General features: G+C 43.6%; 1 protein-coding gene across 2 annotated transcripts in view; it reads left to right on the top strand.

Moving 5' to 3' along the window:
* Nucleotides 1-15003, top strand: part of TPR (translocated promoter region, nuclear basket protein) — a 62522-nt gene that overhangs the window by 9469 nt on the left and 38050 nt on the right. For both annotated transcript variants that reach the window (XM_077332663.1, XM_077332662.1), the window contains exons 7-17: nt 1626-1718; nt 2345-2425; nt 4316-4403; nt 4963-5103; nt 5746-5837; nt 7526-7723; nt 9203-9310; nt 10426-10649; nt 12237-12400; nt 13190-13332; nt 13437-13585. In XM_077332663.1, the coding sequence (XP_077188778.1) occupies nt 1626-1718; nt 2345-2425; nt 4316-4403; nt 4963-5103; nt 5746-5837; nt 7526-7723; nt 9203-9310; nt 10426-10649; nt 12237-12400; nt 13190-13332; nt 13437-13585 (1481 nt within the window). The remainder of the gene's footprint in view (nt 1-1625; nt 1719-2344; nt 2426-4315; nt 4404-4962; nt 5104-5745; nt 5838-7525; nt 7724-9202; nt 9311-10425; nt 10650-12236; nt 12401-13189; nt 13333-13436; nt 13586-15003) is intronic.

Raw genomic sequence — 15003 nt, 5'->3', positions numbered from 1 at the left:
GCCCGCTGTATTTTTCATACAGCGGACTTGATTACTAGTTTATTATAATTTATTATTTTAACTTCTAGTCCACCCCTTTCTAGTCACAGTCTCTGATGGAGATGTTTCCTTGATACACAACCCTTACAGGAATAATAAACTAAGGGCCCTGACAGAGCTATCAAGGTTCTGCAGGGCCTGCAAGACGGAACTCTTCCGCCAGGCGTTTGGTTGAGGCCGGGGAAAAGGTGCCCGTGATCACAACTCTGGGGTCCGCCCTATTATAGCCTATGCTATGGGAGATCTCACCCCATGAGAACTGTGGTAGGCAACGGTGGCTAGAGCAGCGGAGCTATGGTTTTTTTTTGTATTGTTCCGCCATCTTGATGCTGTTCATTATTAAATTGTTTTAATTGTGATTGGGGATGTTTTAATTGCTGATACATCAGACTGGTTCCTGTGAGCTGCCTTGGGCCATCAGTTGCTGGGAGAGGCAGGATACAAACATATAAATAATAAATATGTTAATCAATAAATCAGTTCATTAGGCCATCTTTCATTTGGGTTGAACAAACATGACTTGGGTCTAGAGGAACCTCTGTATGTGCCTGGTGAAGTGGAGTGAAACAAGTTCATAAGCAGTGTATTTGTCATACTGTGCGTTGAGAAATTAATGCGAATGAAAAGATTATATAGAAGATTTAGTTCACTCAGTTTTTGAGAATCGTATATTTGATTGCACAGCCTTTTCCATACACAGTTTTTGTATTTTGTATTTAGTTGTGGTCTTAAAGGAGCCACTAAACTGAAACTTGGTTCTGCTGCTTCAGCCCAGCATGGCTACCTCCTTGAAGCTCTTAAAGCGTAGCTTTTACTAGACAGGATGTTTTTAATGAACGGTAATGGAGGAGGAAGCATAGAGGCAGCAGAGGACTTGCCAGTCCAACTGAATTGGATTGGAGCAGATCAAAAATGAGAAGCAGTGGGAGTTGTTAGATGTGGAAACAGAATAGAAAATCAGGAAGGGGAATGAGAAGGTCAGTGACCGCGGGGGAATGAAAGCCAGAACAGAAAAACGGGATATCCATTTCCCATAATTTCTGTTTCCCAGCATTCGTTTCAATAAAGGGCTGGTTTAGATTTGAAATTTTTCTGCTTTTGAGGTCAATATATTATTCATAGTGATGATGCATTCATAAGGAAAACATAAAGTGTGTCCTGGCTACACAGAAATACTTCCTTTAACTCAGCAGTGGAAAGTATGTTTTCACAGTGACAGAAATTGGCACTGAAAAGTATTAGTGGCTCTGTGGACATGCCAGGTCACGTGCTAACAGTCTCCATTGGAGTGCAGTTCTGGGGACAGCCGAGGCACAGCTTGTGAAGATGGCAGTGCCTGAGTTTGCCTTAACTATTCAGTTTTAAAAAACTCTTCAGCATCACATGCTCATTCAGAATTTAGATTTGTGTCTGTAGAAGTTAGGTGAGGATTCTTTTGGATGGATCATTCTTACCCTTAATCTTACCCACCTGCAGTTTAAAGTCCAGCATTATTTCCTGTGCAGCAGAGCAATCTATTACATTGATGGCTTCAAGTCTAAATACAGGCCTAGGTGTCTTGTTCATATGTCCCTCATTTTTCATAGGTTTCCAGGCTGGAGGAGCAAGTCAGTGGATTAAAACAATCCAATGAAAATCTACAGAAACACGTGGAAGACCTTTTAGCTAAACTGAAAGAGGTAAATACAACTTCCTGTGCTTTGGGTTCTGTGAGAGCACTGTGCATGTATGTGACCTAGCTTCTCGTTAATCTCCTGTAATTTGTAGAGCTCGGCGGGTGTGCAGCTACCCTGGTACTGCAGTTCTGAGTCTGGTAATTAGAGTGGAATTTGCTTTTAATGAGCAGGTGCAGGGGCAGGAGTACTTTAGTGGGGCATGTGAAGGCATGTTGAGGGAAATGTATCATATCTTACAGACACCATCACCATCTTGTGATGGCAGTATCTGGGAAGTATGTGGAAACATAAGGGTAGAAATAAATAGGCATCAGTTTTGAAATCTCTAGGTAAAGGTAAAGGTATTCCCTGTGCAAGCACTGGGTCATGTCTGACCCTTGGGGTGACGCCCTCCAGCGTTTTCATGGCAGACTCAATACGGGGTGGTTTGCCATTCCCTTCCCCAGTCATTACCATTTGAAATCTCTAGAGCATCTTAAATCCTAAAAAGGAAAGGATCTTGTCCTCTGTCATCTTTAAAATGAAATAATTTTCCCCTTGTGTTTGTTTTAGTCAAGCAATGGGGGTCTGTTTATAATTAAAGGAAAACTTCTAATAGTTTGTGTTAACTGTTTTTTTTAATTTGCCAGGCAAAGGAGCAGCAAACTAGTATGGAAGAGAGATTCCACAATGAGCTAAATGCCCACATCAAGTTATCTAATTTATATAAGGTATGATGATTTCAGTAAGACCATCGCCACTTGGTCTTCTGTACTTCTCTTGTACTGTTCTCGCAAATATTCTAATCTGAAAACTATTCCTCTTGGTTTTTAATGTTCACTGACTGAGCAACTAGCTATATTCTTCCATCTTCCGTGATGCAGCATCCACTATAGCTGTGTATATTTATGGGGGAAGAATTACTAATGAATAAGCTTTACAGACATACAACTACATTACAGCTTGTGATAAGTCTGGTTGGGCACATCACACTGTGTGGAGTGGTTTTGTCTATGGAACTGCTTCCTTTGGTGGGGTTTTTTCCCCCTAAGCAACGTAATTGTTAAAAAGAAACCAGCACAGGAATCTAGGTAAGGCTTCTTCTAGGTGGACTTTGTTTTTTTCTGACACATTACAAAAACCTTCTTTCCATTCCCCATAACATGTTAGAAACTCCTGCTCGTCCTTCCATTCCCCGAGGGTTAAAAACATTTGATTAAATGATGCCGTGCTAACATTAGCAAGATGTTTGGCCATCCCCATAGCACTCCTAGAGGGCAGATATAAAAGAATGCCGGTCTCAGAGAGATTGTGCACCTGTCCACTAATGGAGGTGGAATCTATGGGGCACATTTTCCTTCATTGCCCCCTTTATACCATAGCTTGTAACAGGCCCCCTTTTGGAAGGGAGGTTATACCAATCAGCCCCCTTTTGGAAGGGAGGTTATACCAATCAGAAGCAGATTTATCCACAGAGTTTCTCATGGGTGACAAACCTCAAGTCTCTCTACAGACAGTGACATTATGTGCCTACGTGATTCAAGCCCACCGGAAAGAAGCACCTTTACCTTTTTTTTTTTTTTTTACAATTATTAATTTTATTCTCTACACCCCTCAACATGTTTTAAAATCTTAATGTTTTAGTATGTGCAAAAATTGTTCTTTTCTGTTTGGGTCTATTGGACTTAGACAAATTTGCTATTTCCAAAAAATCCTAGTTCTTAATGACAGGATTTCTCAGAAACACTGAATGTTTTTGGTCTATTAGACCCAAACCAAATTTTGAAAAAGAAGCCATCCTTAGCTTCTCCTGCAGTGGGGTTTTAAACTCTGTTGTGGAGAAGTGGCCCCAGGATCTGTGTGGGGTGGGAGGTCTCTCCCTGCCCCCTGCAGACCTGGCTCTGAAGGCTTCTGCTTACCCTGTCGCTTTAAACTGCCAGTTAACGGAGGCTGTCGAGGCTTCTGTGGCCTGGTGGCTTTAAACTGCGGTGCAGCAGAATCTGTCTTGGATCTTCAGGGGACTGGGAGAGATCTGTCTCAGCCCACCCACAGATCTGAGAGGATGAGCTGGGGTGGTGGGAGCTAAGAGCTCCTGCTGTCTCAGCAAATCAGTATGGCTGATACCCCCAAATAAAAGCTGGAGGGAAATCAGCCTACACTCAGGTCAACTATCCTGGTAGCCAAAACAGATTCTCTAATCTGTATTTGGGTTAGAAAATATTTTAAATATTCTAACAAGGTATTTTTTCACAGGGGTGGGGCTTGGCTTTCGCCGAATGCACAGCCCTTGTAATAACTGAAGGGTTGCAGCAGATTTGATTCCAGTTGCCTTGTAAACTAGTGCTAAAGTTCTGACACTTCTTAATTATTTTTCAGTCTTGAGTTTTAATTATAAAAGTTTTAAATCGATTGGGTGAAAAATTTGATTTAACTTGTTTTTGCTTTCTGTGTATTTTACTTCTGCTAATTAATATAAAACACCTGTTATGTCTTAATCAGTTGCTAAACTCTGTTTTAATGCGGCAGACAAATTGTACCTATGAGGTTCAGCAGGCTGTGGGCTTTTTGGACAGGCCCTGAAGTATCTGCTGATGACTTCAATTAAAATTTATCACCTATAGGGAGCTGCGGATGACTTGGAGATGAAAAGTAATGAGCTCACGCAAGCCGTAGAGGAACTGCACAAGCTTCTGAAAGAGGCGGGTGAAGGTGAGAAACCTTCTGTTTCTGAATTTAGAGGCTTCCGTGTGTCCTGATGAATCAGCAGCAAACACAGAATCTGTAAAGTATATTATACAGCAGTCATCTCATCAGTTAATGTCTATTCCAAGTATAGATTTTTGTTTTAAAGTGGCCTCTTTTCAAAGGGCCTAGTAGAGATGAAGGTTATTCTTTGAGAAGTTCAAACTCAAAGCTCTTTTGGGTTTGGTGAACTATTCTGTCACGTTCTTTCAGAGTTGGGCCCAGATCAGGGGTGGCCAGAGTGTGTCTCTCCAGCTGTCCATGGCCTACAATTACCATGAGCCTCTGCCAGTTGGCACTGGACATTTGGAGAACCACAGTTTGGCCACCCGAAGCATAGATCTTTGAGTCCTTCCTGGCCCTCAGCTGGTGCAAACCGTAGATTGCTTTTGTGGAAACGCCAGCCATTCCCTTGAATGTTCCCTGAAAAGTCCTGTGTGTTGAATTGCAGAAGTTATTAATTTTCTCTAACAATGACATTGGGAACTTAAATCTTGTTGATTTTTTTTTTACCTATGACTATTAGCTAACAAAGCGACACAGGATCGGCTGTCTGAGGTTGAACAGATGAATGCTGCCACAGAAAAAGAGCTGAAGGAAAAGATTAACAAGTTAGAGAGAGAGCTGGACAATGCCAATGATTTGGTTTCTGCCACCAAGCGTAAAGGTCTGTATCCCCTTAGAATAGACCTTAGAGCAGGGTTTTGTGAAACCCTGGGGTTTCTTGAGGGCCCTGGAAGGGTGGAGTTGATTATTTTTATGTATATACATATGCATACACACGCACATACATTTGTTTAACAGTTATCACGTGATATGACCATATATGGTCATGTTGACCCGTTTCTCCCCCCCTTCTGAAAATGATCAATGATGAGCCTAGAGGGGTGGGAAGGGGAGGGACCCCATGTGGGCATGTACACAGCTATGCTTCCTAACCATATTCTGCATGATCGTGCCACTTCTGGGGTTTCTCAAAGCATGAAGAATGTTTCGAGGGTTTCTCAACAATTAAACAAATGAGAAAGGCCGGTCTACTTGGAATGGCAGCTGCTCTCCAGGGTCTTAGACTGAAGTCTTGCCTATCACCTGCTCCTTACTCTTGAAAATGCTAGAGAATGAGCCCAGGCCCTTCTGCATGCCAAGCAGACGCTCTGCGATTAAACCAGAGGCCCTACCAAGAACTCTTTGGAATTTTATCTGGTCACTGCACTACATGTAGTTTTGTTTTTTAAGTGCATGTTGTTTTATTTATTTATTTAAAGCATGACCGCATTAAAGATTGTGCCTTGCCCTGTCTCTCTTCCAGGGGCCATCCTTTCTGAGGAGGAGCTGGCAGCAATGTCTCCCACTGCTGCTGCAGTGGCTAAGGTGGTAAAGCCTGGCATGAAACTGACAGAGGTAGGGATTGAACCTGCTGGTTCTGTACAATTTCTTAGTTGGGGTGTCTATGTGAGTGTTTGGCTGCAGCAGAACTACTTCCAGATTGAATGCTCTTCACAGATGACTGTGGGTTTATGTTCCTATGATTTTTTCCAATTAAGTTATTGCAGGAAAAAGATAGAGAACAAGCTTTGAGTTTCACGGAAATAAAACTTTGTATATAGTGTATGGCAGTGACCTAGACAGAGAGAGAGAGCATTTACTTCTGAATGACCTTCCCAGATGACTCTTGTTTTCATTCATGGGAATGAAGGCAGCTTTTGACCTGAGCTTTCAGTGTTCACAAGCTGGGAGAAATATATGATGTTATTTTTGACTACGTTATATGTTTTGTTGCATGTATCCCTCCCCGCGATGTTATATGTAAACCGCCCTGAGCAATATGGAAGGGCAGTATAAAACTCCAATAAAATGAATAAATACAATTTTAATGGTTTCTTACTGGGAAAAAATAAGACTAGCTATACTTTTTAATGTTTTCCTTTTGCACAAGCTAATTCTTTATGGCTGCAATTGAGGCAGTGTTTTATGGAGAGGCATGGAATTACAATAACACAGCTGTTTAATTTAGATGTTCTGGATTACTGGAATGGCAAGGATTCTTATGGAAAATTGCCCCGTCACCAAGAAATATTTTATATTTGCTGGAAAGTTTATCAGTGGGTGATGTAAGAAGATACTCATCCAACTTTGAATAATTTCTCTGGAAGTCTGCTCACTTTCATTGCTTTATTCATTTTTAACCTGTCTTCAAGCCACTGCGCTCTTACAGGGGAGGAAGTTTTAGCAAACCTGACAGGATTTCAGTTTGTTTTTAACAGTATGCTATATTTTACCGTTCAGGTACAGAGCTTGGGTACTGTGCTCCCAAGCAGGTGGTTGCTGCTTTTAAATGAAGCACAGTCTTTTATTTAGCTAGTTATTTTAAATTTTCTAGACTGGCCCATCAGCCCACCCATCTTGGGGCGGTTTACAACATTGTTAAAAATTACAGTAGCAATTGAAACCATTGGAACAGTTAAAATAAATTAACACGGGGAAGTTAATTTGGGCGGGGCAGTTACATGGGCACTGTCAGTTCTCTCAGAAATGTGTAATTTACAAGATGGTAATGATACACATACTGAATATAGAAAGAAAAACAACCATTTTTGGTGCCCCATTTTTTACTAGCCAAAGCGGCTTACAATTGTCTACTCTTCCTCTCCCCTCAGCAGATATCCTGTGAGGTAGGTGGGGCTGAGAGAGCTCTGAGAGAACTGTGAAGTGGCCCAAGGTCACTCAGATGGTTACATGTGAGAAGTGGGGAATCAAACCTGGATCCCCAAATTAGAAGCCACCTCTGCTAACCACTACATCAAGCTGGCTCTAATAATATTAATTATTAACATAGTCATAAACTGTTGTTAAATATTGACTGTTGCTAAGATTTAGATGATTTAGAGCTCTGAGAAAACTGTGACTAGTCCACGGTCACCCAGCTGGCTGCCTGTGGAGGAGCGGGGAATCAAGCCCGGTTTCCCAGATTAGAGGCCACCGCTGTTAAACACTTTAATAAGCTGGCTCTCAAACGGGAAGCCAGAAAATGTGCTGCTATTGAAATGAAGGTCTACTGGTTTATTTTATGGTCTTTTTTTAAAATGCAGCTTTACAATGCGTATATCGAAGCACAAGATCAGCTGCTGCTGGAGAAGTTGGAGAATAAGCGGATTAACAAGTACTTGGATGAGATAGTGCAGGAAGTAGAAGCGAAAGCACCCATTTTGAAGCGTCAGCGCGAAGAGTATGAACGTTCTCAAAAAGCAGTTGCGAGTCTCGCTGCTAAACTTGAGCAAGCTATGAAGGTCAGTCGAAAACTTCATAGGAGTTTGGATTCCGAATAAAATAGCCAGCAAAAATATATTGCACTATATTGTTTAATCAGAGAGAAACTCTCTCTCTCTCTCGCACTCACAACTTCTCAGTTGGGTAGGCTTTAGATCTCTTTGCTTTTTGATTTCCCATTTAAATTGATTATTAAGTCAATGTATAGCTCCATGATTAACTTGCTGTTGCTTTCTCTGTATTACTTTTCTGCTCTGGCTGAACTGCATCACTCCAGAGTGAGACAGCATGTTTAAATTCCCTGTCTGTTTTAAAGAACCGACGCAACTTCATTGCTATAGAAAGCTAGAAGATGTATTGATTCCTTGTCCCTGCAGTTAACTTCCCTGAGGTTTCTTCCTCCTTCTTCTTTACATGTTATAACCCTTCCCCCCCCCGTACTTTCAATAACATATTGTTTCCAACAATACATTGTTATTAACATTGTTTTATTATCTTAATATTTTTATGTAGCAATACTTTCGTATTTTTTCACTACACATATTAATTAACTATTATAATTGATTGCAGTTTCTATTGATGCATTATTTATATGGGTCAATCAACCGAATAAACATACTGCACTGCTATAGAAGAGCCTCTTGTGGCGCAGAGTAATAAAGCAGCAGACATGCAGTCTGAAGCTCTGCCCATGAGGCTGGGAGTTCAATCCCAGCAGCCGGCTCAAGGTTGACTCAGCCTTCCATCCTTCCAAGGTCGGTAAAATGAGGACCTAGCTTGCTGGGGGGTAAAACGTTAATGTCTGAGGAAGGGCATGGCAAACCCTGTACTGAGTCTGCCAAGAAAATGCTAGAGGGCATCACCCCAAGGGTGAGACATGACCCAGTGCTTGCACAGGGTATACCTTTACCTTTACTTTACCTTTACTGCTATAGAAAACAGTTTGCCCGATTTATATTCCAGTGTTCTCCTTGGCTGGCTAGTTTTCTGTGTGTGCTTAAGTTTCAGACTGTATGTTCCGATGTGATCCTCAACCTGTAGTAATACAATCCAGCAAGAGCTTCACCATGTGATTTGGCTGATTGTACAGTCTGGCTCTTGATCTGGTTCTTCTGAGTTGGATGTTAGCTCCTAAAAGTGTTCCCCCGCCCTCTTCCTCATTGGCTTGGAAGGCTTGTGTCATACTGATTTCCTATACAAAAGGGGTGTTATTCTACAAGCATTCCTTGGGCAGAAGAAGGTCTCTCTCTGCTCCCCATGCCACAGTTCACGGTTGGCATTGCTGGGGATTGGGAGACACCTGTAAGACAGGCAATGCTGGTTGAGGGTGGGGGTCAGCCAAGCTCACTCTTCTCTCTTTCATCAGTGCTGTATTGATAGGGTACAGCTCAGTATAAATAAAACCATGTTAGGGTGTAGCTGTTTACGGTCACCTGGGCATTTATGAATCTGTAATTGCTTTTTGAGTTAAAGAATTGCATGAATGTGTTGGTTTGCAGGAAATTCAGCGCTTGCAAGATGATGCCGATAAAGCCAACAAGCAAGCTTCTTTGCTTGAGAGGGAGCATCAGAGGCTTGACATCCAGGTCAAAGATCTGTCACAGCAGGTTAGTCCTTAGGCAGTTTGCAGCAGAACCCAAGAGTGCTTGTTGAGAAGCTAAGACTTCTGTGGGACTTACCTTTTATTAAAATGTTTATTGAGGATTGCCATCCTTACTGTGCAGTCCTAAACAGAATTGTATTTTTCTGAGCCTGTTGACTTCTATGGACTTAGAAGGGTGCAACTGTGTTTAGGATTGCACTCTTAACCAGCACAGTGTCGTGGTTAGGAGCGGTGGACTCTTATCTGGAGAACCAGGTTTGACTCCCCACTCCTCTATGTGCATCTAGCTGGGTGACCTTATGCAGCTCCTTCAAGTTCTTTCAGCATCCCACCTACCTCACAGGGTGTCTATCATGGGAAGAAGAAGGGAAAGGTGTTTGTAAGCCGCTTTGGGACTCCTTTGGGTAGTGAAAAGCAGGATGTACAAAACCAGTTCTCTTCTTGCAAACCTTCACCCCATTTTGAGCTCTAGCATTGACTTCTGGGATTGAGAAACAGCTAATTTGCCTCTCCTTCCTGAAAATTTGAAACTCCCACTAAGTAGCTCAGCTGTATAAACAGAACTGGGATGTTCCTTAAAAAAAACAAACAGCATGCATCAAATTGGAGCAGAGTTAAGCACAAGCTCTATTTAGTGCATTGCTAGTGCACCTAATGCTTCCGTGGAATTTGAAAATTCTTTCTGTGATATGAAAGAAGCTACAGTCTCAGAATAATTAAGCACTTGGGGGGTTAGCTTAATGAAGAGCTTGGGAGTCTTAGAATAACAAAGGGCTTGGATTTGGTTACTTTGGGGAAAGGTTGGTGGCTCTGTGGCCGAGCATCTGCTAAGCATGCACATAGTCCCAGGTGCTGTTCCTGGCATCCCCAGTCAATCAAGCAGTAGGTGTTGTAAACAACCAGGGGGGGTGAATTGCATAATGGTAGATCACCAGTTAAAAAATGTCTGGGAGTAGGTGTTGTGAAAAAAACTACTTGAGATCCTGGAGAGCCACTTCTCGTGTGAGCAAACAATAACTGGCCTCGATGGGCCAAGCAGTCAGATTCATTATAAGGCAGCTTCGTGTATCCCCAGTTCCTGAAGTGACCGAAATAATCTTTTTTTCATTTTGAACATAGATCAGAGTGCTTTTAATGGAACTGGAAGAAGCCCGAGGCAATCACGTCATCCGTGATGAAGTGAGCTCTGCTGACATCACCAGCTCTTCAGAAGTGATCACCCAGCACTTGGTCTCCTACCGAAACATTGAGGAGCTCCAGCAGCAGAATCAGCGACTTTTGGTAGCTCTCCGCGAGCTGGGCGAAGCGAAAGAGAAAGAGGAGATGGAAACAACGTCATCAAAGTACGCTTCTCTCAGCGATAGGTGGTCAGATTGGCAAAATGCAAACATGTGTCGAAAACCCCCTAAAGACCGAGACAATAGAGGCTTTGTGTCCCGTGGAATGTCTACTGGGGAAAGTGGTGATTTCATCTGATTCACCTTCTCACTGCACCCCTCCAATGGCCTCTTGTCTGCAGTAACCGTTCAGAGGCCACAGGGAGATGCTGGGGAAGGCCAAGAAGGGGGCTGCTTGAACCAGTTGAACGTGTAGGACACAGTTCTCTGGTTTGGAGCACTCTGAGTGTTTCTGTGGGTGGGAGGAGCACAATTTTCTCACTTCCTCCTTCCCAAACACTTAGGCTGCATCAGGTGAGAGGGGATGAAAAGGATGTACTCCAGAGGTGGAACTCCTTTCTATCCATATAAGTGCTCTGGTGCAGTGGTCCCCAACCACCGGGCCGCGAAGGCCCCAGCACCAGGCCGCGGCTCCCTCTCCCCGCCCCCCCCCCCCGCAGTGAGAAACTTCCCAGGCCGCAAGCAAATTAGCCGCCAAAGCGGCCGATTAGCTTGCAGCCCGGCAAGCTTCTTTTTGTGGGGGAGGGAGAGGTCCTCGCATGCGCATTTGTGGCCGCGCATGGTGCAAGCATGCATGTGCGGATCTGCTGCGCATGTGAGGAATTGCCGCGCATGCACGTTTGTGGCCGTGCTTGGCACAAAAGTGCATGTGCGGACCGCCGCACATGCCCAGATGCCGGATCACCCCCCCCCCCGGTCCACAGCCTTAGAAAGGTTGCGGATCACTGCTCTGGTGGATCCAAGCCACAAACTGTAAGTATTTTTTCAAACTGTGTTTTTTTTTTTCTCTCCTACATACATGTCTGAACATTTTGACACTGAGCACTGATCTTTTTTTAAAATGAATGCTGTGGTTTTCCCAAGGCAGTAGAAGCTGTTAATGAATTTTGCATTAGCTTTAATTAATCTCTTGTCTCAATGTCAGCTGCTTGTTACTCTTTTCCATTTGCTTTATTCTTAACAGACGTTCCGATTCCCTCATTGCCCTTCGTATCTAAAGTCTGCCCCCAAATTCTGTAAATTAAAAGAATTGAGAAGTCCTGTTGGGGCTGATAACATAAAGGGGTTTCACATTTATCTGCTGAAATACTCTTAGTGTTGGTGAACATTTTCTGTCGGTTCTACTTCACTCCTACAGCCCTGTTGAGAGCCAATGTGGTGTGGAAGAGTGGTAGACTCTAATCTGGAGAACCAGGTTTGATTCCCCCACTCCTCCACAGCTGGGTGACCTTGGCTGTCCTTGCAGAGCAGTTCTCTTAGCGCCCCACTTACCTCATTTTGTCTGTTTTGGCGAGCGGAGGGGGAAAGTGTCTGTAAGTCTCTTTGCAACTCCTTTAAGTAGTGAACAGTGGAGTATAAAAAACCCAGCTCTTCACATTGTACCCAGCTGGAGAGAAAAGCATATCCTCACATACACGCACCACTGCTTTCAGACCTCCTCTCCTTGTTCGACTAATATCTGTTTGGCCCGTACAGTTTTTCTTCAGATCCCCCTTTGGCAGTCTCACTAGAACTGTTTTCTGCCCGCAACAGAATCTCCGAGCTTCAGCGTCAACTGGACGAAGCTATCAACGAGCTAGAAAAGCTGCGTGAGTCCCGGCAGCACCAGATGCAGCTTGTGGACTCCATAGTTCGTCAGCGTGACATGTATCGCATCTTGTTGGCACAGACCACTGGGGTTACCATTCCGCTGCAAGGTAGGGCATTGTAACCCCGTAAGATCTACAGAACTGTGTGGAAGACTCTTGGCCCACTTACAATGCGAAGCTGACTGGGTAGGAGAGGCCAATTTCTCTGTCAAGTGATGTTCCTGTAAGCTTACCTGTTCATCCTGTTGTGTAATAGAGCAATCAAGAGCTGGTAGGGAGAAGACAACTCCTCTCCCAGCTCATGCTATTAGCATTTTAAGGGGGGGGGGAGATGAGACCTTTAAATAATGCATTTCCCTCCTTTAAAATGCCGAATTTCAAGCAGCAAAATGAAATGCAGGTTGAAGGGTTAACCCTACCCCTTCTCTGCATGGCTTAGAGAAAATTTTGGTTGTAGAAGCCTGTCTGTTTTGGGCATGCATAGGGGGAAATAGGTTAGATTAAGTAGTAAACTCATTTTCGAACCCTCATACAAAAATATTTTTAGAGGACTACAGCTGTAGAGGGATTTGATTTTTTTTTTCATTTTTGCCTTCTCTTTCTCGAGGCAAGGTTTAGAGGAGGAAAACTTCAGTTTGTAATGTCAGACTGACAGTACGTTACTGTCTGCAGGCTTTACAATTCTAAACAACCGACTGTGCAAACTAGTAAATGCTTATGAAAAATATGTCCAATTTTTATGATATACTGAATTGCTGGGTATGGTGTTCAGGTCAAAGAATTTGGGGCTACCAGTGCAGCCCCTGAAAAGGTCACTGCAAAGAATTTTTGTGACCAAGAATGAGGGATTTCATTGTCTTCTCTGGATTAGGAAATGTTGTTTTTTAACCATTTCAGCGCCAGGCATCTTGCCAGAAGAAGCATCTTTGACCTCGACCCCCAGGCGCCTGTCAGGTGCACCTCAGGCCATGTCCACTCCAGCTGTTGTACCAGTGACAGAGTCCACAGAGGCAGTGGAGGCAAAGGCAGCCCTTAAGCAGGTACCCCTTGGTCTTTTTCCCAGAGGCCTCTGTACAGGAAGGTTCTCTGCCTTGGCCTGTATTGCCCTACATGCATGCTCCTGAATGTTCAATCCGCTCTCCAGTTGCAGGAAATTTTTGAGACCTACAAGAAAGAGAAAGCTGAGAACGACAAACTGCTGAATGAGCAAAACGAGAAGCTTCAGGAACAGGTTACGGACCTGAGGTCACAGAATACAAAGATCTCCACTCAACTTGAGTTTGCTTCAAAGCGGTATGGCGATATTTCTGAGCACTTTTCAGAAGCTTCTGTGCAATCAGTCTGGTTTTTCTGGTCGTGTCAGAACTGTGCAACCCACAGTTTGTGATATGGGCTGTCTTGTAATACATTAGCCAAGGCAATCTGCCTATCTGCCAGTATGAACAGGCTGGTGATCCCTGGCCTGAGAGATGTGTGCTTGGATTCAACCAGGGCCAAGGCCTTCTCAGTCCTAGCCCCAACCTGGTGGAATGAGCTACTGGAAGAGCTGCAGGCCGTAACAGGAACCACCTCAGTCCTGAAGGGCCTGCAAAATGGAGCTCTTCTGCCAGGCATTTGGTTGAGGCCAATGAGCTGATGGAACACCACGTAGGGCTCTTCTCCAGTATCCTCTCCCATCCTGGACCAGAAGGGAGCAGTTCAATTGACACTGGGCAGCTACAGTGATTTGATATATTTTCAACCTTTAATGTTTTTAATGCAATGTGGTTTTATCATGTTTGCACACCATTTTTGCTGTAAACTGCCCAGCAACAGCTGTTTCGACAAGGGCGGTCATAAAAATCCAAAAATGAATGGCCAGTGCAGATACAACGTTGCCTGGTCTCTCCTATCTGTGTGTGGAAATGGGAGTGCCCCATAGGCCTCGATTAGTATTGTTCCTCCTCCTTCCCTTATGTGCCAACTGGTTAAGTGTTGTAATAAAATGGTGGGTTTATAATTCTTCATATATTGAGTAGGGGGAGGGCTTTAGTGTGTTTTAGTGGCAGAGCATCTGCTTGGCATGCCGAAAGTCTCAGGTTCAGTCCCCAGCACCTCCAGTTAAAGGGATCAGGTGATATGAAAGAGCTCGGCCTGAGACTGTGGAGAGCAGCTGCCAGTCATCATCATAGTCTCATCATCATCATAAGTGTGGGTAGACAAGGCTGGCCTTGATGTACCAGTGACTGATTAAGGCAGCTTCATGCGTGAGTGTCATTTGCAAGCTTTCCCTGTTACCTTGTTAAACAATGTAGTATGATGCATTGTGAATTTGAAACTGAGAAATATCTTTGAACGATTTTTCATGTGTCATTGTTCAGTGTCTTGGGACCCCTGAACAGGGTGGAGGGGATGACTAGAAATGTTTTCAATACCTTCAATGCATCAGTTTCTTAAACATTGATATTTTAGATTCAAGTGGATAGTTGGGTTGGTCTGAAGCCGCACAACAAAACAAAATCTGTCCAGTGGCACCTTTAAGACCAACAAAGATTTATTCAAGGCATGAGCTTTTGAGTGCAAGCACTCTTCCTTGCACTCGAAAGCTCATGCCTTGAATAAATCTTTGTTGGTCTTAAAGGTAGAAGAAGAAGAAGAGTTGGTTCTTATATTCCGCTTTTCTCTACCCGAAGGAGGCTCAAAGCGGCTTACAGTTGCATTCCCATTCCTCT

The sequence above is a fragment of the Paroedura picta genome, chromosome 4, assembly GCF_049243985.1.
Source record: "Paroedura picta isolate Pp20150507F chromosome 4, Ppicta_v3.0, whole genome shotgun sequence".
Lineage (NCBI taxonomy): Eukaryota > Metazoa > Chordata > Lepidosauria > Squamata > Gekkonidae > Paroedura > Paroedura picta.
The sequence above is the reverse complement of the archived record's forward strand: the minus strand, read 5'-3'. Positions and strand labels throughout refer to the sequence as shown.